This window comes from Pleurodeles waltl, chromosome 1_2 (assembly GCF_031143425.1).
Source record: "Pleurodeles waltl isolate 20211129_DDA chromosome 1_2, aPleWal1.hap1.20221129, whole genome shotgun sequence".
Classification (NCBI taxonomy): domain Eukaryota; kingdom Metazoa; phylum Chordata; class Amphibia; order Caudata; family Salamandridae; genus Pleurodeles; species Pleurodeles waltl.
In genome coordinates, this window is record NC_090437.1 from 1,314,390,885 (window position 1) to 1,314,415,128 (window position 24,244).

Consider the following 24,244-nt stretch of genomic DNA (forward strand, 5'->3'; position numbering starts at 1 on the left):
TTTTCCTCTATAGTAAGCTCCTTCTCTGGAAGATTACACAAGACATTTACAAGATATCCACCTGTGGCATTAGGTGTCTAGTCCAACCTGGGTGCACCCACAAAGCTCATGTTGTGGTTTTACATAATTGTGAACCTTTAAGGATGGGTACTCACCTGCAGATGGCCTGCATCCTCTGGCCGCCCTGCCACAGTTTGACTGCTGGGCCTCCAATGAGGAGTAGTGGTCTTGTTCCCACATTTCCACCTCTGATTCTGTCGTTCTGGAGCCTACATCTGAGATGTCCCCCTCTTCTCCTTCTGTGCTATTCCGATATGGTCGCCGGTGCCAGTTCTGGATGGCCTGCCGGCGGAGACCAGAACTCCGCACATTACCAGGTCTCTCGCAGCTGCTGTCCAGGCCCCGGCTCTGGCTTTGATACTGGTGCCCCTCTGAGATTTCGTCTGCCATGTTGTGCTCTCCTCCATCGCTGTCATAGCACCCAGAACTCTGTGACATGGTTTTCACCCTGCTGGAGGCACTGAATAAAAAGACAATAAAATATAGAAATATAGCTGTGAGATTCACTGTATTATTGATCAACTAAAATGACTTAAGTTTACAACTTACTTTATTGACAACGCTCATTGATAACAAAAAAAACATTGATGGATATCTGAACAGTCAGAGTAATATAGGCCTGGCTGGATGTCAACAAAGACAGTGATTGGCAACACAGAACTATGGGACTGATTTAGAAATTAGCAGACAAGTTGCTCCATGGCAACGGTGACGGATATCCTATACACCAAAGTCTAAATCCTATAGGCTATAATGGGATTTAGATTTCAGCAGACGTGATATCCGTCACCATTGTGACGGAGTGACCTGTCCACCAATATCTAAATCAGGCCCTGTGTTTGCATATGATATTCTGGAGGAGCAGGTCTGACATTGTTTGTTGTCAAAATCCTCCATGGAACGTATTTGATGCGGGTCCATTCAGCCTTCCAGCATTCCAAAGTATTTGTCAATAGAACCAAGAGACCTTCTGGAGGGAGTGTGTGCGCCTGTAACCTCATATCTTTAAAGTTCAACTGGACACAAATATTGTTCTGCTAAACTTGTGCTGTTGGTTGATGTGCGCTCCTAGCACTTAAAGACCACACAACAGTGAAAGAAGCGCTTCACATTACTATTTAACACAACATAACATACAAACATGACCTCATGACCAGATTATTCTTTGCAAGGACAGTCAGATGTATCTTAATGTTTCCATATTCTTAGGACCGTAATCATTTTGGAGAATTGTTTTTGGATGCCATCAGTCACCACCCTGAGGGGATAATGGCAACTCACTACTTCTCCCGAAATTAGAAGATCTTTTGATGGATATATACTATAGACAATATGTACCTAGTGGGAAGTTACTTACTTAGCATGCCTGTCACCGCAGTGGCGATCACTGTAGGAAAGTACCATCTTGCCTGGCATGTTACCCCCATATTTCGCTGTATATATGTTGTTTTAGTCTATGTGTCACTGGGACCCTGCCAGCCAGGGCCCCAGTGCTCATAAGTGTGCCCTGTATGTGTTCCCTGTGCGATGACTAACTGTCTCACTGAGGCTCTGCTAACCAGAACCTCAGTGGTTATGTTCTCTCTGCTTTCCAAATTTGTCACTAACAAGCTAGTGACTAAATTTACCAATTCACATTGGCATACTGGTACACCCATATAATTCCCTAATATATGGTACTGAGGTACCAGGGTATCGGGGTTCCAGGAGATCCCTATGGGCTGCAGCATTTCTTTTGCCACCCATAGGGAGCTCTGACAATTCTTACACAAGCCTGCCAGTGCCGCCTGCGTGAAATAACGTCCACGTTATTTCACAGCCATTTACCACTGCACTTAAGTAACTTATAAGTCACCTATATGCCTAACCTTCACCGGGTGAAGGTTGGGTGCAAAGTTACTTAGTGTGTGGGCACCCTGGCACTAGCCAAGGTGCCCCCACATCATTCAGGGCAAATTCCCCAGACTTTGTGAGTGCGGGGCGCCATTACACATGTGCACTATACATAGGTCACTACCTATGTATAGTGTCCCAATGGTAACTCCGAACATGTCCATGTAACATGTCTAAGATCATGGAATTCCATGATCCCCCGGATCCCTAGCACAGAACCCGGGTACTGCCAAACTGCCTTTCCAGGGGCTCCACTGCAGCTGCTGCTGCTGCCAACCCCTCAGACAGGTTTCTGCCCTCCTAGGGTCCAGGCAGCCCTGGCCCAGGAAGGCAGAACAAAGGATTTCCTCTGAGAGAGGGTGTTACACCCTCTCCCTTTGGAAATAGGTGTGAAGGGTTGGAGCATCTCCCCCAGCCTCTGGAAATGCTTTGATGGGCACAGATGGTGCCCATCTCTGCATAAGCCAGTCTACACCGGTTCAGGGATCCCCCAGCCCTGCTCTGGCGTGAAACTGGACAAAGGAAAGGGGAGTGACCACTCCCCTGACCAGTACCTCCCAGGGGAGGTGACCAGAGCTCCTCCAGTGTGTCCCAGACCTCTGCCATCTTGGAAACAGAGGTGTTGGGGGCACACTGGACTGCTTTGAGTGGCCAGTGCAAGCAGATGATGTCAGAGGCTCCTTCTGATAGGCTCTTACCTCTCTTGGCAGCCAATACTCCTTCCTTGGTAGCCAAACCTCCTTTTCTGGCTATTTAGGGTCTGTGCTTTGGGGAATTCTGTAGATAACGAATGCAAGAGCTCACCAGAGTTCCTCTGCATCTCCCTCTTAACCTTCTACCAAAGGATCAACCGCTGACTGCTCCAGGATGCCTGAAAAACCGCAACAAAGTAGCAAGACGACTACCAGCAACATTGTAGCGCCTAATCCTGCTGGCTTTCTCGACTGTTTCCAGGTGGCACATGCTCTGGGGGTAGCCTGCCTTCACCCTTCACCAGAAGCTCTGAAGAAATCTCCCATGGGTCGACGGAATCTTCCCCCTGCTAACGCAGGCACCAAAAGACTGTAACATTGGTCCTCTGGGTCCCCTCTCATCCTGACGAGCGTGGTCCCTGGAACACAGCAACTCTGTCCAAGTGACTCCCACAGTCCAGTAACTCTTCAGTCCAAGTTTGGTAGAGGTAAGTCCTTGCCTCCCCACGCTAGACTGCACAGCTGTGTACCATATGATTTGCAGGTGCTCCGGCTCCTGTGCACTCTTCCAGGATTTCCTTTGTGCACAGCCAAGCCTGGGTCCTCAGCACTCCATCCTGCAGTGCACAACCTTCTGAGTTGTCCTCCAGCGTCGTGGGACTCCCTTTTGTGACTTTGCATGGACTCTGGTTCACTTTTCTTCTAAATGCCTGTTAGGGTACTTCTGCGGGTGCTGCCTGCTTCTGTGAGGGCTCCCTGAGTTGCTGGACTCCCCCTCTGTGTCCTCCTCCAAAAGGCGACATCCTGGTCCCTCCTGGGCCACAGCAGCACCCAAAAACCTCTACTGCAACCCTTGCAGCTAGCAAGGCTTGTTTGCGGTCTTTCTGTGTGAGAACATCTCTACAAGCTTCATCGCGACGTGGGACATCTCTCTTCCAAAGCAGAAGTCCCTAGTCCTCTTCTTTCTTGCAGAACTCCAAGCTTCTTCCACCCAGTGGGAGCTTTCTTGCATCTTCAGCTGGCATTTCCTGGGCTCCTGCCCACTCTCGACACTGTTGCGACTATTGGACTTGGTCCCCTTGTCTTACAGGTACTCAGGTCCAGAAATCCACTGTTGTTGCATTGCTGGTGTTTGTTCTTCCTGCAGAATCCCCCTATCATGACTTCTGTGCTCTCTGGGGGTAGTAGGTGCACTTTACTCCTACTTTTCAGGGTCTTGGGGTGTGGTATTTTTCTAACCCTCACTGTTTTCTTACAGTCCCAGCAACCCTCTACAAGCTCACAAGGGTCTGGGGTCCATTCGTGGTTTGCATTCCACTTTTGGAGTATATGGTTTGTGTTGCCCCTATACCTATGTGCTCCTATTGCAACGTATTGTAATTCTACACTGCTTGCATTACTTTTCTTGCTATTACTTACCTAATTTTGGTTTGTGTACATATAACTTGTGTATATATATATATATATATATATATATATTACCTTCTTACTGAGGGTACTCACTGAGATACTTTCGGCATATTGTCATAAAAATAAAGTACCTTTATTTTTAGTAACTCTGTGTATTGTGTTTTCTTATGATATTGTGCATATGATATAAGTGGTATAGTAGGAGCTTTACATGTCTGCTAGTTCAGCCTAAGCTGCTTTGCCATAGCTACCTTCTATCAGTCTAAGCTGCTAGAAACACCTCTTCTACACTAATAAGGGATAACTGGACCTGGCACAAGGTGTAGGTACCCCTGGTACCCACTACAAGCCAGGCCAGCCTCCTACAATCACCATTTATGAATCTGCACTTGACGGACACACTATTACCCATTTGTTTAGTATGCATGTGTCCCTTGCCGTGCTCTTTAGTTGTGTAACTTTGCTCATGCAACTTGCATAAACGATTTGTTATCTCTTTATTCACAATCAATTAGAGGATCACACCCAGACACACACTATTGCCCTTGATTGGAGATTCCCACCAATTTGTTGTCTGTAGTTGAATTAATTTTACACACCGGAGTAACTTTTCAACCCAAGTAGACTAGTACCCATCGCGAGCAATATCTGTGTCAATTTTACCACCACTTACCAGTCCTAGGATATTTCTTCTTTTCCATCTATTTTTTCCTTGTGACCCTGACCTGGATATCTTTCCATGTCATTGGGTACTTTACCTAGAGACAACCTTACCACTGTGTAGTTGCCTCAAACCCTGCAACAGTTACATGCTGGCATTTAAATCTTATTATTTATCACACATGGATCTCACTGGAGGACACACTTCCGTACCTAGCCTTGGTCATTTTATTTCACTACAGCCATGGTCATGATAGCCACAATTTCTTCGGCACATTTTCTGTCCCCGACCATAGAACAATAGTGGGGATTAGAGGTGTGTTTTTCCAACCTCGTGTATTGGAATATTGGCTCATCTGTTAAACTAATTTGATCCTAAATTCTTATATTTCACTTTCTACTGATTACTTATCACACTCTATATTTGAAGACCTATTGAGACTTTTCTCACCCATACCACATTTTTATGGTGAGGAATTTCTGCCTGTCCTAATATTTATTCTTATCCTCGGACTGATCTAGCCTTCACCTTATCAGTATGGGGATCTTTCTAACATTTATTTCATATTTCATTTCACTCTCCTCTTTAAAATACTGGGTCTCCAAATATTGCCTGAATTACATTTTTGGTGGTTTTATGGCTATTTTCCTTTTTCTTATAGTCACGGACTGTTCCTTTGATCCTCTTTTACTTAGACCTTAGATAATAATGATTCTATTTCTCACCTAATTTAACACACTTTTCTACAGATGGCCATCTTGTGTTTTGTTTGCTTGTACAAAAAATCACTGTAAAATCTCCTGCACAATTTTGTTTTTTTTTATAACAAGTATGGATGTTTTTTCTTGCATGTGATTCACTGGTTTCTTTACGGTGATGGTCAGGAATCACCGCTATTAGCTGGTTTGATCCCTAGGGACTTACTGAATATTTGTGTATATCTTTTCGAGCCCTGACAAAGTCATTGGGTTACTGCTAAGTGATGAAACATGTATCAGCTGCCACAAGCATGCTCTGTGCGGAAATTTGAGAGTGAAAGAAGATTTGTCTTGATGAACTCTGAAGACTGTTTGATACTTTAGCTGGATGTGCTCGCAAGTGCAATTGCAGCCAGACCTATTGGCTTTGCCAGTGCTTGTTTCTGTGTGTAAGACAATAACGTTCAAAGCAGCTTTGAAAGCTACAGAGTATTTAATACTGTGATCTGAAGGTTTGCACTGCGGTCTGAAGTTGTATCTGTAACTAACACATTGCACCATCGTTGAGCTGGTCCCTGTGCCAGGTCCCCCTGTTTCATCGTCTCTGGCCTAGCAGTCAGAGCGCTGCATCCTGCTGACCCGCGGCTCTCCACGGCACACTTCTCCTGCCCTGTGTGCTGTTTGTAACTGTAACTAGTAACTCCTTTGTTCATGCTGTGCTTTTCCATTGTAACTCCTCTGTCGTTTGCTTAGTATGGTCTACATTGTATTTACCCCACTGTCACTGAATTTGCATTGTTAGCTTTTGTAGTTCATTGCATCTTCATTGTTTTTCTCACTGTTTTGCTGGCACTCCATTTTCCCACTGCTCTCTTCCGGCCCGTTTCTCGCAACCCGCCAGTCCCGCCCACTTCCATCTGTGCCCTTCCCTCCCCCAGGACCTAGTTAATGGAGGCCGCAGCACAGCCAAACCACTGGTGCATCAAAGGCAAGACAGTCTGTACCCATCTGTGTCTGGGCCACGCCCAGCACCAGGAACTCTGGCCCTCCCGCCACCCACTGGTACTCCTACACAAAGCTCCAAGCCATGGACTCCAGATGCTACAACAACTGCTGAACGTCCCCACCGGCTCAACTGAAGGACCTTTCACCTGCCAACACTGCCACTTCTCCTGCAACACAGGGCCGCCCGCCCATGCAGGAACCCCCACTAACCCCCCAGAAGATCCTGAGTGCCCCAGAACTGCTTCAATGCGTTCTACTCAATGACCGATCCCTCTGTAAACATGCCACAGAAATCTGGGACACCATCACCACCCTCACCCCCAACGTAATCTTCATCACCGAGACGAGGCTCAGCCCCTCCTCAAACCCTGACATAGCCATCGCAACGCCAAACGGCTACATGATGATACACAGAGACCGCACAAACAAATACAGAGGAGGCATTTCCATCGTCCACAAGGAAACCATCCAAAGCCGCGCCACTGAAGACGACCCCACACCTATCATGGAACACCTCAACTTTCAACTTCTAACTGACGCTAAGACGACCATTAGAGGCACCTACCAACCCCCTGGACCCCGACCCGCCATCTCCAAACACTACATTGTACTCCGTGACTTCAAACTTCCACTCGACGACCTGAACAATGCCAACACCACCACCCTCCTGAAGAGCATGAACAACACCGGCCTCACCCAACTGGTTACTGGCCCCACTCACAAAGCAGGACATACACTAGACCCGATCTTCACATCCAGTGACAAAGTCAAATACAGCCCCACCAGAGATCTTGGTTGGTCAACCACGTTACCGTCCACTTCACCATCATAGGTGCCCAAGTCAGCACTACAAAGCCCCCCAATATCTCTCACCGCAGCTGGAGCAAAGTGACGGAAACCCAGTGGACACAGGCTCTCAGCACCATTTAGCCCGAAGGCGCACCAGATCTAGAGCAGGCCATCCAGAACCTTTCCTTCTGGATCACCAAATGCATCAACAGAGTCGTCCCTATAAAGTCAGCCAAAACCAAAAAAGCCTCAAGACAAGCCAGCTGGTATACCCTAGAACTCAGAACCATCAAGCACAACTACTAAGGATTAAAGAAACAATGGTGCACCACCAAAAAGACCTCAGACCGATCTGACTACAAATCAGCACTCAATAACTACCACCAATGCATCAAGGACACTAAGGGCCTGATTCAGAACTCAGCAGATGGGTTACTCTGTCACAACGGTGACGGATTTTCTATCCACTGAAATCTAAATCCTATGATGTCCTATGGGATTTAGATTTCAGAGGACATGATATCTGTCACCCTTGTGCCGGAGTAACCCTTCCGCCGAGTTCTAAATCAGGCCCAAAGAGAGCAGCTCTCACAAACCGCATTGAAAAAAGAAATTCTTTCACATAATCAAATAATTTTTCATCCCTTTAGCCATGTAGAACACTATCCGCTTGTCCCAAGAACTCTGTGACACCCTATTGGACTATTCCCACAGCAAGATAGCCACCATCTACAATAACTTCAATACCCCACCCGAGGTCAAGCTCAACAACTTCGACCCACCCACGCACACCAACCAAGCAATCACTACTTGGATCCCGCTCACCACGCAGACCACCGCAGCCATCAAGACCTCTTCCCACCAACCTCTGCCCCCACCATTTTTCCAACCTGGTAACTAAGAAAATAGACACAGAACTCACCAACATCCTCAATGCCTTCATCACCACGGCAACCTTACCCAACATATGGAAACACGCAGAGATCAGACCTCTCATGAAGAAGCCCTCCGTCTATCCCAATGAACTAAAAAATGACTGCCCCATCTCACTGCTCCCGAACCCGGCCAAAGTTCTGGAGAAGGTCAGTACCAACACCTGGACAAAAAATGTGCTTGAGGCCTCTCAATTCAGCTTCTGCACCACCCACAGCACAGAGACAGCCTTGATGACGGGCACAGATGACTTCAGATCCCTCCTCGACCACTGGGAGACAGCAGCCCTGATCCTCTTTGACTTATTAGCGGCATTCAACACCATATCCCACCACAACCGCATCAACAGGCTCAACAGCATTGGCATCCAGGGCAACTCCCTCAAGTGGATCACCTCCTTCCTCACCGGATGAATGCAGGGAATCCACCTACCTGCCTTCGCCTCCAAACCAAGGGTCTTCCCTCAGCTTTACACTATTCAACACCTACATGACCCCCCGCTCTGACATCGTCAAATCCCACTGACTCAACATCATATCCTATGTGTAGGAGGCTGGACTGGCTTGTAGTGAGTACCTAGGGGTACTTGCACCTTGCACCAGGCCCAGTTATCCCTTATTAGTGTATAGGGTGTCTAGCAGCTTAGGCTGATAGATAATGGTAGCTTAGCAGAGCAGCTTAGGCTGAACTAGGAGACGAGTGAAGCTCCTACAGTACCACTAGTGTCATATGCACAATATCACAAGAAAACACAATACACAGATATACTAAAAATAAAGGTACTTCATTTTTATGACAATATGCCAAAAGTATCTCAGTGAGTACCCTCAGTATGAGGATAGCAAATATACACAAGATATATGTACACAATACCAAAATATGCAGTAATAATATTAGAAAACAGTGCAAACAATGTATAGTTACAACAGGATGCAATGGGGACACATAGGGATAGGGGCAACACAAACCATATACTCCAAAAGTGGAATGCGAACCACGAATGGACCCCAAACCTATGTGACCTTGTAGAGGGTCGCTGGGACTGTAAGAAAACAGTTAATGTTAGAAAAATAGCCCACCCCAAGACCCTGAAAAGTGAGTGCTAAGTGCACTAAGGTTCCCCAAAGGACATAGAAGTCGTGATAGGGGAATTCTGCAGGAAAGACACAAATCAGCAATGCAACAACGATGGATTTCCAAACGAGGGTACCTGTGGAACAAGGGACCAAGTCCAAAAGTCACAAGCAAGTCGGAGATGGGCAGATGCCCAGGAAATGCCAGCTGTGGGTGCAAAGAAGCTGCTACTGGACAGTAGAAGCTGAAGATTCTGCAGGAACGACAAGGGCTAGGAACATTCCCTTTGGAGGACGGATCCCTCACGCCGTGGAGAGTCGTGCAGAAGTGTTTTCCTGAAGAAAGACCGCTAACAAGCCTTGCTAGCTGCAAATCGTGCGGTCACGGTTTGTGGATGCTGCTGTAGCCCAGGAGGGAACAGGATGTCGCCAATTGCATCTGGGGACAGAGGGGGCGTCGAGCAAGACAAGGAGCCCTCTCAGAAGCAGGCAGCACCCGCAGAAGTGCCGGAACAGGCATCACAAAGTGGAGTGAAACGCAGCTCACCCGAAGTCGCACAAAGGAGTCCCACGTCGCCGGAGGACAACTTAGGAGGTCGTGCAATGCAGGTTAGAGTGCTGTGGACCCAGGCTGGACTGTGCACAAAGGATTTCCGCCGGAAGTGCACGGAGGCCGGAGTAGCTGCAAAAGTCGCGGTTCCCAGCAATGCAGTCTGGCGTGGGGAGGCAAGGACTTACCTCCACCAAACTTGGACTGAAGAGTCACTGGACTGTGGGGGTCACTTGGACAGAGTTGCTGGATTCAAGGGACCTCGCTCGTCGTGCTGAGAGGAGACCCCGGGTACAGGTGATGCAGTTCTTTGGTGCCTGCGGTTGCAGGGGGACGATTCCGTCGACCCACGGGAGATTTCTTCGGAGCTTCTAGTGCAGAGAGGAGGCAGACTACCCCCACAGCATGCACCACCAGGAAATCAGTCGACAAGGCGGCAGGATCAGCGTTACAGAGTTGCAGTAGTCGTCTTTGCTACTTTGATGCAGTTTTGCAGGCTTCCAGCGCGGTCAGCAGTCGATTCCTTGGCAGAAGGTGAAGAGAGAGATGCAGAGGAACTCGGATGAGCTCTTGCATTCGTTATCTAAGGAATCCCCAAAGACAGAGACCCTAAATAGCCAGAAAAGAGGGTTTGGCTACTTAGGAGAGAGGATAGGCTAGCAACACCTGAAGGAGCCTATCAGAAGGAGTCTCTGACGTCACCTGCTGGCACTGGCCACTCAGAGCAGTCCAGTGTGCCAGCAGCACCTCTGTTTCCAAGATGGCAGAGGTCTGGAGCACACTGGAGGAGCTCTGGCCACCTACCAGGGGAGGTGCAGGTCAGGGGAGTGGTCACTCCCCTTTCCTTTGTACCATTTTCCAAAGGGAGAGGGTGTAACACCCTCTCTCAGAGGAAGTCCTTTGTTCTGCCATCCTGGGCCAAGCCTGGCTGGACCCCAGGTGGGCAGAAACCTGTCTGAGGGGTTGGCAGCAGCTGCAGTGAAACCCCGTGAAAGGCAGTTTGGCAGTACCCAGGTCTGAGCTACAGACCTGTGGGATCATGGGATTGTGCCAACTATGCCAGGATGGCATAGAGGGGGCAATTCCATGATCATAGACATGTTACATGGCCATATTCGGAGTTACCATTGTGAAGCTACATATAGGTAGTGACCTATATGTAGTGCACGCGTGTAATGGTGTCCCCGCACTCACAAAGTCTGGGGAATTGGCCCTGAACAATGTGGGGGCACCTTGGCTAGTGCCAGGGTGCCCACACATTAAGTAACTTAGCACCCAACCTTTACCAGGTAAAGGTTAGACATATAGGTGACTTATAACTTACTTAAGTGCAGTGTAAAATGGCTGTGAAATAACGTGGACGTTATTTCACTCAGGCTGCAGTGGCAGGCCTTTGTAAGAATTGTCAGAGCTCCCTATGGGTGGCAAAAGAAATGCTGCAGCCCATAGGGATCTCCTGGAACCCCAATACCCTGGGTACCTCAGTACCATATACTAGGGAATTATAAGGGTGTTCCAGTATGCCAATGTAAATTGGTAAAATTGGTCACTAGCCTGTTAGTGACAATTTGTAAAGAGAGCATAACCACTGAGGTTCTGGTTAGCAGAGCCTCAGTGAGACAGTTAGGCATCACACAGGGAACACATACCTATAGGTCACAAACTTATGAGCACTGGGGTCCTGTCTAGCAGGGTCCCAGTGACACATAACACACATACTGAAAACATAGGGTTTTCACTATGGGCACTGGGCCCTGGCTAGCAGGATCCCAGTGAGACAGTGAAAACACCCTGACATACACTCACAAACAGGCCAAAAGTGGGGGTAACAAGGCTAGCAAGAGGCTACTTTCTCACACTATGCTTATGACACACAACACATCCTCTTGCTCACTGAAGACCCCACCACCACCAGAACAAATTCCTGCAACACCATGACCATTGTCACCGACTGGATGAGAACCAGCTGCCTTAACCTCAACCCGGCGAAAACTGAAGTGTTGATCTTTGGGAAAAACACCTCTGTATGGGACAACAGCTCATGGCCATCCGAGCTCGGCCCTACTCCCACCCCAACAGACCACGCCCGCAACCATAGCCTCATCCTCAACAGTAAACTTATCATGAAGAACCACATCAACACAGTCTCCTTCTCCTGCTTCCACACCCTATGCATGCTCTGCAGAATCTTCAGATGGATCCCATTGACACCAGGAAGACCGTCACCCAGGCCCTCGCCATAAGCTGGCTAAACTACAACAGAACACGCTAAGGCGGCATCTTCACCTAATTCCTCAAGAGGCTCCAGACCATACAAAAGAAAGCAGGTAGACTCCTCCTAGACCTTCCCAAACAGACCCACATCTCCCCTCACCTCAGGAACCTCAACTGGCTCCCCACCCAGAAGAGATGCAGTTAAAAATTCTTACATATGCCTACAAAGGCCTACACAACAAGGGACCGGCCTACATCAACCACCCTGTGAACTTCCACAAACCCACCAGACATCTGTGCTTGACCGCTCTGGCCTTCGCAAACACCCTTCGCAATCGCCGCAGTCACAGTGCAAGGTGTTCCTTCTCCTACACTGCTGCCCCTCCACCTATGGACATCACCCTCCCTGGCTGACTTCAGGACGAAACTCAAGACCTAGCTGACTTCAGGAAGAAACTCAAGACCTGGCTCTTCGATTGAGACCTTGCAACCTCAGTGTCCAGATACCCTCAGGGGTGACAGGGTTGCACTCTTCAAATACTGATTGATTGACTGAGTTACATTCTCCGCTAGCCTGTAAAAACGTACCCAAACCTGCGTTGTTTCGATTTTTAAGCTCCACTGACACACCATTTCACCTTTCTTTTTTGCACATAGAACCTAGGATTATAACTCCCAAGCTCCCTGATATGTCCTTGCCTTCAATACAGGTCATTCTGTAAAAGGGGACGCCACAGCCCTGTAAATCCCTTCCCCCTTTCTGACCCCAAATACCGATGCAGAAAAGCCCTCTGTTATGAATATGAGTGTGCGCAGACATCAAAAACATCAACTGATGCCTTATAGTCAGGGTCACTGAAATCATCCAATTGTGTGGTAGCGGGCTTTTTCGCATAGTTATAGATTAGCCGCATTTGCCACATAATCGATCATCTGCTGAGTAATCTTCATATTTTAATACAAAACATTTTTGTTTCTAGATCAAACTGTTCAAAACTTACTAAAAATGCAGCAACATACGTTGCTGTGTCAGAAAAAGTGACGCTCTGGCAGTGCAAGCCTCTTCTAAATAAGCCCCTGGGTGGGATGGTTAGCCGATGCACACAAAGTTGCATTTGTTGGTGTCCCCTTCTCTATCTATGGCCACCCTCTGTCTTTGGGAATCCCATGTGCCCACTCTCAGCCCTGAGCAGCCTGCAGCAGAAGAGGCACACTTATGTGCAGATTTCCAGTGGCATAACAAAATTTGCGGGCCCCCCCTGCAAAGTACAGGGAGAGCCCCACACCCTGGACCAAGTCGGGAGCTCTCAGGCCAGACCTAGTCAGCATACAGGCCTCCCCACTTTTCAGGGGCTGAGGGGGGGAGGGGTCTAATGTTAAGCTACTGCAGATTTCCCCAAATTGTAGAAAGAAAGAAATCTTCCAAAAGTTTTCTCGGTAGTACTGCACATGTGATCTAGAGGTAGCATCTGCAGAAGGCCACAGACAGACTGGAGGAAAGGTCGAAACCGACTGCTGATGGGGTGTTTGATTTACCAGGACATAAAAGTATAACATATATGAAAACACAAAAAAGGAGTGTGGGGCGCAGAGACAGGTTTAAGGTGATAGAGACATTATTCCAGAAGCAGGTTTTTATACTGAGAGGTATCTGTGGTATTTTGTCTTTTGTGCCCCCATCCTTTTAACAGGGCCATTTAAAACGCTAGTGGTAATGCTGAGTGTACCAGACACCCTGGCACTGGTAACACTTGCACCAGTCATCAGGTTGTATCAGTGCAGAGAAGTCTGTGCTGCTTTTTGCATCACCTGGGCATTGACATATTTCAGAAGAGCTGGCAGATGCGACCCTTCTATATTACGCCTGGAACGGACACACATTTCACACATGCATTACTTACTGGGAGGCCATTGGCTTATTTCCAAGGAACACCATGCAAATGAGGGAATACCTTGGCCCCTGCACACGCCCATGTTACCGATGTGGGCACAGAGGCAAACACACTTTTCTGGCGGTGCTCTAACTGTGTGCCTCTAAGAAGAGGTACACAGTTAGTAGGACCACACAAGGACACCTTTTGGGAGGTGGCTGAGGGTACCAGGTGCATACCCTGCACTTACTGCATGCTGCCTTGCTCTGAAGACACAGCTCAGTCCACTGGCAGGGAAAGCTCAGCTTCACAGGCTGAGCACATATTTTTGTAATCTGAGAGCCTGGTTCCAATTTGCTGTGATATAGCATCAGCTGTGTCTTTGAGACCAGTGCAAACACTGGTGGTAAAAATGGTGAGAACAGTGTGTAAATATTCTGTGCATTTTGTGTGCGCTAATATCCATTTTTTCCGCTTTAGTGAAAGCTGGGGGAAGTATCTTGCCAGAAACAGGCGCTTTGGAAAGTTGCCCTCATGTGATAATCATTAGTCTTCAGCATTAACACATGTTTTAACGTTTGCCTTGCACCCCCTGAGGTAGGCAGCCTTTAGACTGCATAACAACTGATTTAGATGTGCAATGAATAAATGTTACTCAGCCCCAAATGTACAGTTGGAAACAGAGGCATCATCACATCACTCCGTGATTTGCCTCAAGGGCTTAGAAGACACTAAGGGCCATATTTGCAAGAAAGTGGCGCATCAGCTATGATGCACCACTTTTCTTGGGCCCCTCCGCGTCGCCGTCCCCTAACGGCATTGTGACGTGTTGGCCGATAAGCGGCAAAAATGATGGCACTAGTCCAGCAATGCATGGGGAGGCCAATTGGAAACAATGGGAGCGTCACTTTAACACCTGCCTTGGGCAGGCATTAAAAATGACGGGGAAAATGGCGCAGTGAAATCTCGTAAATTTCACTGCACCAGTTTTCTGGGCCTCTTAATGGGGGAACGCTCCCCTTGCGTACATGTATGCCTGGTGCAGGCATAATGTGGCACAAGGGGTTACAATGTGGCGCAATGGTTGCATTGCACCACTATGTAAATGTGGCGCAGAGAAAAGGCCTCCTTGATGCTGCTGTAGCGTAAACAAAATGACGCTAGGGTGTCGTAAGGAGGCACTAGGGGCTTGTAAGTATGCCCCTAAAATGAGGGGGGCTTGGTGGGGCATGGTCAACCTTGCGGACAGCCGAGCCTGCGGTCAGGCTTGGCTCTAAAAGGCAAAGCACGAGGCAATCCATCAAAAGTTGTAAATCAGGGAACAAACGTCATGAAAAAATATGACGTAGACTTTAAAATGACAAAAACATATTTTTTGACACTTCTCAGTGTCTAAACTATGCACATGAGACAATATCACTGAGTCGAGTTTCATTTTATTAAAAGCAATATTTTTGTAAACATGAAACATTGAAGAACGCCCCATGCCCTGATCTCATTGCCACGAGTTCCCCAATATGTGTCAGTCTGTCATTTCTCTGTTTATATGTCTTACCTTGCCATTGCATATAGGCTCCTGAGACCCCTTTGGTTTGCTAATTATTTAATGGGGGTCATTGAAGTATCGAGCCCCCCATTAAACCCTTCTGTTCTTTCAAGTCAGGCGAGGCAGCATTAACGTTCATATAAAGCGGTTTCTTTTAGTCCGCTGGGTAGCCAAGCTTTCCACACAGAGACTGAGTTTAGCAGATGCTCCACACTTCAGTGCCCACGATTACATATTTAACAAAATAAAGACATCTTACAGCCCCCAGGGAGTTTGCTCCTTATGTTTCAGCTCTCCAAGGAGACAGGGGACTACTGCATGGTTTCAGAGAGAAATCTTCTGCCTGCAACTGCATATTTTTCAGGATCCACTTCAAAGACTAGAGGGGATTTTGTCTCCTGTGTCCAATTCCCACCTCCAAAACGAGGGGTGTGGTAAATTGCCGACGGTTCATATTTTCTTGTTTTAAACAGCTTTTTATTGTTTTCAAGCTACATTTCGAATAAGGACCGATATGAATTCACAATAGAATAACCACCTGTCAGATACAGGTCTCCTCTCTCCCCCCTCAGTCTAGACTGCTAAGTCTCCCCCGGTTCAGGAACAGATAGTTGGGAACTCTTAAGGGATTCAGTGTCTGTTTCTTTCAGATAGTTTAGTAAGACACCCCGAGCTCTAGTCATATCCATAGTGTTGCGCCCCCTCTGTGCTCGCAGGAGCACCACCAAGCCCTCATATCCCACCCTTTTCTTTCCATTTGTGGATTTGGGGGCTCAAGGCGTCTTTCCACCTCATAGTGATTTCTCGTTTCGCTAAGATTAGGGCAGACCTAGTCGTTACTTTATGTTTGTTAGGTCTCGGGAATCTCGGGAATCCCCCCAGTAAGCAAACCAGTGGGTGCAGGGAAGTTTTTCTGTCTGTTACTTTGGTTATGCATGTTATCACGCCCTCCCAGGATTCCCGCAGTGCTGAGCAGCCGCAGGCCATGTGGAGCATTTCTGCACTCAGCTCCCCACACCTAGGGCGTCCCAGATCCTGTGCTCCCCACACCAAGGGCGTCCCACACTAAGGGCGTCCCAGATCCTGTGCTCCCCACACCAAGGGCATGCCAGACCCTTTGCTCCCCACCCACACCTAGGGTGCCCCAGACCCTGTGCTCCCCACACCAAGGGCGTCCCAGATCCTGTGCTCCCCACCCACACCAAGGGCATCCCAGACCCTGTGCTCCCCACACCAAGGGCGTCCCAGATCCTGTGCTCCCCATCCACACCTAGGGCGCCCCAGACCCTGTGCTCCCCACACCAAGGGAGTCCCAGTTCCTGTGCTCCCCACCCACACTAAAGGCATCCCAGACCCTGTGCTCCCCACACCAAGGGCATCCCAGACCCTGTGCTGCCCACACCAAGGGCATCCCAGACCCTGTGCTCTCCACATCAAGGGCATTCCAGATCCTGTGCTCCCCACACCAAGGGCATCCCAGACCCTGTGCTGCCCACACCAATGACATCCAAGACCCTGTGCTCCCCACACCAAGGGCATCCCAGACCCTGTGCTCCCCACCCACACCAAGGGCGTCCCAGATCCTGTGCTCCCCACACCAAGGCCATCCCAGACCCTGTGCTCCCCACATCAAGGGCATTCCAGACCCTGTGCTCCCCACACCAAGGGTATCCCAGATCCTGTGCTTCCCACACCAAGGGCGTCCCAGACCCTGTGCTCCCCACAGCAAGGATGTCCCAGACCCTGTGCTCCCCACACCAATGGCGTCCCAGACCCTGTGCTCCCCACACCAAGGGCATCCCAGACCCTGTGCTCCCCACACCAAGGGCATCCCAGATCCTGTGCTCCATATGTTCACATACACTTTCCAGGTGTAAGGTACGCCCGGTGTAGGGAGTAATAGTTCATCAGCCTGAGCCTAGCATTGTGGGATATTGTGCGGGTGTTGGCCAGGATTGTGGTCCATTGTGTGTCGGAGATAGTGTGTGAAATCCTCCTCCCACTTCTGATGTAAGTCTGCTAATGGTGTGGTAATGTCAACTCTAGGCGCTTGGTATATGAGTGGTATGGCTTTCGCCTTACCCGTTGTCGTGCATAGTATGCTCGTACCCTGGTGGGTCGGTGGCTCTGCTGACCCCACGCTCCATCTATCTCTGAGTGCCAAGCTCAGCGCCTTATGTAGTAGGAATTGTCCCGGGGTAGTTCCAATGTTTCAGCTAGGTCTTGAAAGGATAACAGTTCGCCATCCCTGTACAAATCGCCTACTTTTGCTATGCCATATGCTGTCCAATCTAGTGCTCCCTTCAGCGTGCAAGTTTCATCTATGGCTACTATCATTTGTATTGGTATCTCTGGGGAGTAGGGCGGAGGTTGCACATGCGCTGTAGGCAGCGTTTCCGGCAATGGCGAATACTCTTTTGTTCTGCAGTGCTCCCCCCTTCAGGTCTCAAGGGTGCTAGGAATAATTGGTATAAGGTCTTTCTGTCAGGTGTACCTCTTGGGATCTCTCCACCTGAGTTCAGTCCCACATGTAGTCATTGGGTAAATCACTGGATCTGGACAGATAGATATAAGAGCTCAAGATCAGGTGCTGCTAGTCTCCATCTGTGGTAGGCCTACGGAGTTTGGAAATCAATACTCAGCGTCTGCCAGTTCCCTAAGGTAGTTCTACCATCAGGGTGTTTAATTCCCTGAAGATTTTACAGGGCATCACTACTGGGAGTGTGTTAAAGAAATATAGTAAACGGGGGAGGTCCACCATCTTTGCCCATGACAAATGAGGGGAGCAACACCCAAAAACCCACATTAGAGCAGAGTGCCTGAACCACCATTCCTATGTTCCCCTCTAACACATCTTTGGATTCGTGGTATATCTCGACACCTAAGTATTTCAAGCATGCTCCCTCCCATGTGAACTCCTGTAAATTGTGGCGTTGTGTCATGTGATAGGTAAGGGGGAAAATGACTGATTTCTGGCAATTAATGTGGAGGCCCGATATGTTCCCAAATCGCTCCACTAGGAAGATTGCCCCAGGTAGGTCCCAAGTTGCATTCTTTAGGAAAAGAAGCATATCATCCGTGTATAGTGCTATTTTATGACAGGTGCCTTGGCGGTCTAGACCTCTTTATAACACCTCTGTTCGTGCTCTGCAATCCAGTGGGTCTACGGTGATGGCAAAGAGTAGAGGCAAGAGAGGACACCCCTGTCTGGTCCTCTTCACAACCACATAGGCTCCAGAGATTGTCTTACCCATTTTCACCCGTGCCAAGGATCCCGTGTACAGGAACTTTGTCCACAGTATGAATCCTTCCCTAATCCCATTTTTTCCATAACCTGATACAGATAATCCCATCTCAGACTACCAAATGTGTATTGCTAGGAGGAGGGGACCCTGTGTTGGAGAATAGTCTGAGTATCTTTAGCACGGTATTTTTTCCCAGGATAAACCCAGTTTGGTCAGGGTGTATAATCTTGGAATATGTGGGAGGAGGCGGGATGCCAATATGCGGCTCAATATTTTGTAATTGAGATTAAGCTTTGATAACGGGCGGTATGACTGCACATCCCAGGTGGCGCTCCGGCTCCAGTAAGGGGACTACAATTGCCTCAATCATAGTGGGGGGTAGGCAGCCTGCTTCTTGTTGTGCATAGCTCCACTAGTTTAGGTGCTATTTCCTCTGTCTATGTGGCATACAATTCTATGGGGAGGCCGTCTGACCCGGGTGCCTTGCCCCAGGCCTTTGTTTAAATCGCAGCACATATTTCTGGTATTGTGATAGGGGCTCCGATTTCTTCCCTGTAATTTAATGCAATGTGTGGTAGCTCTGTTTGTTCCAGAAATGCCAGTAGGGACTACTGGGGCGGTTCAAGGGCAGTGGTATACAGAAGTGTATAATAGCTTTCAAATCAGTGGTTGATATCCTGTTGGCCATAAAGGGTCATCCCTGTGTCCAAGTCCACTTCCAGCATTAAGGAGCTTCTAGGTACAGGGTTGGTAAGCCAGGTAGCAGTGTCCTGGATTTGTCTTGCTCAGTTAGGCCTTTGATCATTTATTCCCTGTGATCATCCCATCTAACCTTTTCTATGTATATTGCCAGTTGTTCCTTCACGTCTAGGAGTTGTTGATGTACCCCTTGAATATCAGGTCATAGTTTCTCTAGATTTCTCAATATTGTCTACTGGGCCTCTTGGATAAGGGTTTGCCAAACCTCCACCACATCTGCTATGCATCGGCCCCATATGACTGCCTTGAAGGCATCCCATTCTATAAGTGGGTACGTCGTCAAGCGTGTATTATCCTCAAAAAGTTCCCTAATGGCCTCACATATGGAATGCCGGAATGCTGTGTCCTCTAGTGTCTCCACCTGTAGTCACCAGTCAGGTCTTCGGGGGGTTCCCTATGCCAATCTAGAGCAAGTAGTATCGGATTATTGTCAAAGACTGTGTGACAAAGGTATTCTGTGTGCCTCACTGTGCTCCAGTCCAGTCTCACATATAGGTTGTGCAGGTGTGAGTAAAAGGAGCAGTCCCTAATTCCAGGGTGTTGTCTGTGCCATGATTCCGTGAGCTCCCTCCTTTGTTACCAGTCTTTGAATGTGCATGCAAGTCTAGTCACTGGGGAATCATGCAGGGGCAGGTGCGAGCGTTGAATGGTAGGATCGCTTACACTATTATAGTCACCCCCAATTACAATTGGCTGTGTGAGGTGTCAGGCTAGAGTTCGGGAGAGTCTGTGAAAAAATCCTCCCGGTCAGTATTGGGGGCATAGAGTCCAGCAATGGTCAAATCTTGACCTGCTAGCCTCCCCGTTACTAGGAAATATATCCCACCCTGGTCAATAAATTCACTTATCATTTGAAAAGGGACTCTTGTGCAAACCCACATCAGAACTCCTAGAGCAAAGGCAGAGTATGCTGTGGCATAAATTGGTCCCCTCCATCGTTTGCGGAGGGCATCTCTCTCTGGGACAGTTAAGTGGGTCTTTTGGAGGATGGCTATGTGGGCGCCCCTGCTTTTTAGATATGTGTAAATTTTATAATGTTTAGACATATTAGTAAGACCCCTCATGTTCCAACAAATAAAGGTGAATGTCCGGGGGTGGCCATGGTGAGATCGAGTGGTGGTAGTTGGGTCCTTCCCTAGGCAGGAAATTATGAATAGAAGTGTCAATTGATCCTTTCCGCTTTACAGGAAGCCAGGTAATGGATGTAGACATAAAAAAGTTAAACATTGATAATAACCATTTATGAACTTCCCAACTCCCCAGCCCCAGGTCGAAAAGTGAACTCACCCCATCCAAACTTTCAGACAACAGGTCAACATTCGTGCATTCAACATATTCACAACTAGTGAGAAGGTACGGGGGTGTACTTGTACGGGTGCATCCCTGCGTTGCTGCACGCCATTCGGGCAGAAGAAGGAGTTATAGTGGGACAATTAACCTGTCAATCATTCAGTTCAATACATTTCAGCCTCGCCTCGGTTTGGTAGTGTTCTTTGTGTTACGGAAGAGGTGCTGTATAGTATTGTGTCCATACTTGTAGCTATTCTCCCACTTTCCACCACTGCGTTGTTAAGTCACTTCGTCCACAGTTCTAGGGGTGAGCCTTGGGAGGGAGGTGTTGGAGGAGGCTGGCCTGGCTTATAGTGGGTACCTGATGGTACTTACACCTTGTGCCAGGTCCAGTTATCCCTTATTAGTAGATTAGTAGTGTTCTACCAGCTTAGACTGATAGAGGTAACAATAGCAGAGCAGCTTAGGCTGAACTAGGAGACATGCAAAGCTCCTACTATACCACATATCATATAGCACTTTATCATAAGAAACACAATACTCAGAGTTATTAAAAATAAAGGTACTTTATTTTAGTGGCAATATGCCAAAAGTATCTCAGAGGATATACTCCCTTAGGAGGTAAGTAAAATACACAAAATATACACACAAACCAAAATTAGGTAAATAAACAGTTAGAAACGTAGTGCAAACACTGTAGAACGCAATTGAATGCAATAGGAGACAATAGGCCTAGGGGCAACACAAACCATATACTCCAAAAGTGTAATGCGAACCACAAATGGACCCCAGGCCTAGTGTAGTGTGTAGACGGTCACTGGGAGTGTAACAAAACACTAAGGGTGTCCAAGATACCCCAACCCAAGACCCTAAAATGTAGGTGTAAAGTTACCCTACTACCCCAGAAAGACAGTAAAGTTGAGATAGGGGATTCTGCAAAGGCAACAACTGACTGCAAAGCACTGAAGACGGATTCCTGGACCTGAGGACCTGTAAAGGAAGAGGACCAAGTCCAAGAGTCACGCAAGTGTCGAGGGGGGGGCAGGAGCCCACTAAACCCTGGATGAAGGTGTGAAAGGGCTGGCTCCGGGTGGAAGAAGCCGAAGATTCTGCAACAACAAAAGGTGCCAGGAACCTCTCCTTTGGTCAGAAGATGTCCCATGGCGTGCTGGAGGACGCAGAGTTGTTTCCACGCAGAAAGACTGCAAACAAGCCTTGCTAGCTGCAAGAGTAGCGGTCGAAGTGCTGCCAGGGCCCAGGAAGGACCAGGAGGTCGCCCTTTGGAGGAGGAGACAGAGGGGGTGCTCTTCAATAGAGAGAGCCTGCGCAGAAGCAGGCAGCACCCGCAGAAGCACTTGAACAGGTGTTCAAGAAATCTGAGCACGGCGGTCGTCTCAACACACCAAAAGAGGGTCCCTCGAAGCCAGTGGTCAACTCAGCGAGTTGAGCAATGCAGGACGGAGTGCTGGGGACCTGGGCTGTGCTGTGCATGAAGGAATCCTTGCAAAAGGGCACAGAAACCCTAGTATCTGCAGATCACGCAGTACACAGGATTACTGTCTGGTGTGGGGAGGCAAGGACTTACCTCCACCAAATTTGGACAGAAGGACCACTGGACTGTCTGGGTCACTTGGATCCAGCTCCTGTGTTCCATGGGCCACGCTCGTCAAGATGAGAGGAGACCCAGAGGACCGGTGATGCAGAAGTTTGGTGCCTACGTTAGCAGGGGGAAGATTCCATCGACCCACGGGAGATTTCTTCTTGGCTTCCAGTGCAGGGTGAAGGCAGACGGCCCTCAGAGCATGCACCACCAGGAGACAGTCGAGAAAGCCGGCAGGATAAGGCGCTACAATGTTGCTGGTAGTCGTCTTGCTACTTTGTTGCGGTTTTGCAGGCGTCCTGGAGCAGTCAGCGGTCGATCCTTGGCAAAAGTCAAAGAGAGAGATGCAGAGGAACTCTGGTGAGCTCTTGCATTCGTTATCTGAAGAGGAACCCACAGGAGAGACCCTAAATAGCCCTCCGAGGAGGTTTTGCTACCTAACCAGGTAAGAGCCTATCAGGAGGGGTCTCTGACGTCATCTGCTGGCACTGGACACTCAGAGGTCTCCATTGTGCCCTCACACCTCTGCATTCAAGATGGCAGAGATCTGGGACACACTGGAGGAGCTCTGGGCACCACCCCTGGGGTGGTGATGGACAGGGGAGTGGTCACTCCCCTTTCCTTTGTCCAGTTTCACACCAGAGCAGGGGCTGGGGGCTCCCTGAATCGGTGTAGACTGGTTTATGCAAGGAGGGCACAATCTGTGCCCTTCAAAGCATTCCCAGAATCCAGGAGAGGCTACTCCTCTCAGGCCCTTAACACCTATTTCCAAAGGGAGAGGGTGTAACACCCTCTCTCAGAGGAAATCCTTTATTCTGCCTTCCTGGACTGGGCTGCCCAGACCCCAGGAGGGCAGAAACCTGTCTGAGGGTTGGCAGCAGCGGTAGCTGCAGAGAAAACCCCAGAGAGATAGTTTGGCAGTACCCGGGGTCAATGCTTGAGCCCGGGGATGCATGGAATTTGCACCCCAATACCAGATTTAGCTTGGGGGGACAATTCCAGGATCTTAGACATGTTACATGGCCATGTTCGGAGTTACCATTGTGAAACTACATATCGGTATTGACCTATATGTAGTGAACATGTGTAATGGTGTCCCCGCACTCACAAAGTCCGGGGAAATTGCCCTGAACAATGTGAGGGCACCTTGGCTAGTGCCAAGGTGCCGTCACACTTAGTAACTTTGCACCTAACCTTCACTAAGTGAGGGTTAGACATATAGGTGACTTATAAGGTACTTAAGTGAAGTGTAAAATGGCTGTGAAATTACGTGGACGTTATTTCACTCAGGCTGCAGTGGCAGTCCTGAGTAAGAATTGTCTGAGCTCCCTATGGGTGGTAAAAGAAATGCTGCAGCCCATAGGGATCTCCTGGAACCCCAAAACCCTGGGTACCTAGGTACCATATTCTAGGAAATTATAAGGGTATTCCAGTGTGCCGTTCAGAATTGGTGAAAATGGTCACTAGCCTGCAGTGACAATTTTAAAAGCAGAGAGAGCATAAACACTGAGGTTCTGGTTAGCAGAGCCTCAGTGATACAGTTAGGCACCACACAGGAAACACATATAGGCCACAAACTATGAACACTGGGATCCTGGTTAGCAGGATCCCAGTGAGACAGGCAAAAACAAACTGACACACAAGTAAAAATGGGGGTAACATGCCAGGAAAGATGGTACTTTCCTACACAACTCCCGTCCCCCCAAACGAGGGACAATAAGGCAAACCTTGCCCAGATGAGTCTTCATTGTCTAAGTGAAAATATCTGGGGAGTCGATTTGCATTGGAGTGGATACTCCCAGGTCTATGTTCCACTGTATAGTCCATTCCCTGTAGGGAGATGGACCACCTCAACAATTTAGGGTTTTCACCTTTCATTTGTTTTAGCCAAAGTAGAGGTTTGTGGTCTGTCTGAACAAGAAAGTGAGTACCAAACAGGCATGGTCTCAACTTTT

At 48.5% G+C, this 24,244-nt stretch overlaps 1 protein-coding gene across 1 annotated transcript in view; it reads right to left on the minus strand.

Moving 5' to 3' along the window:
- The window catches only part of FBXO41 (F-box protein 41), a 437,558-nt gene that overhangs the window by 79,630 nt on the left and 333,684 nt on the right, over positions 1-24,244 (minus strand). The window contains exon 5 of the mRNA XM_069205615.1: positions 156-520. Coding sequence (XP_069061716.1) covers positions 156-520 — 365 coding nt within the window. The remainder of the gene's footprint in view (positions 1-155; positions 521-24,244) is intronic.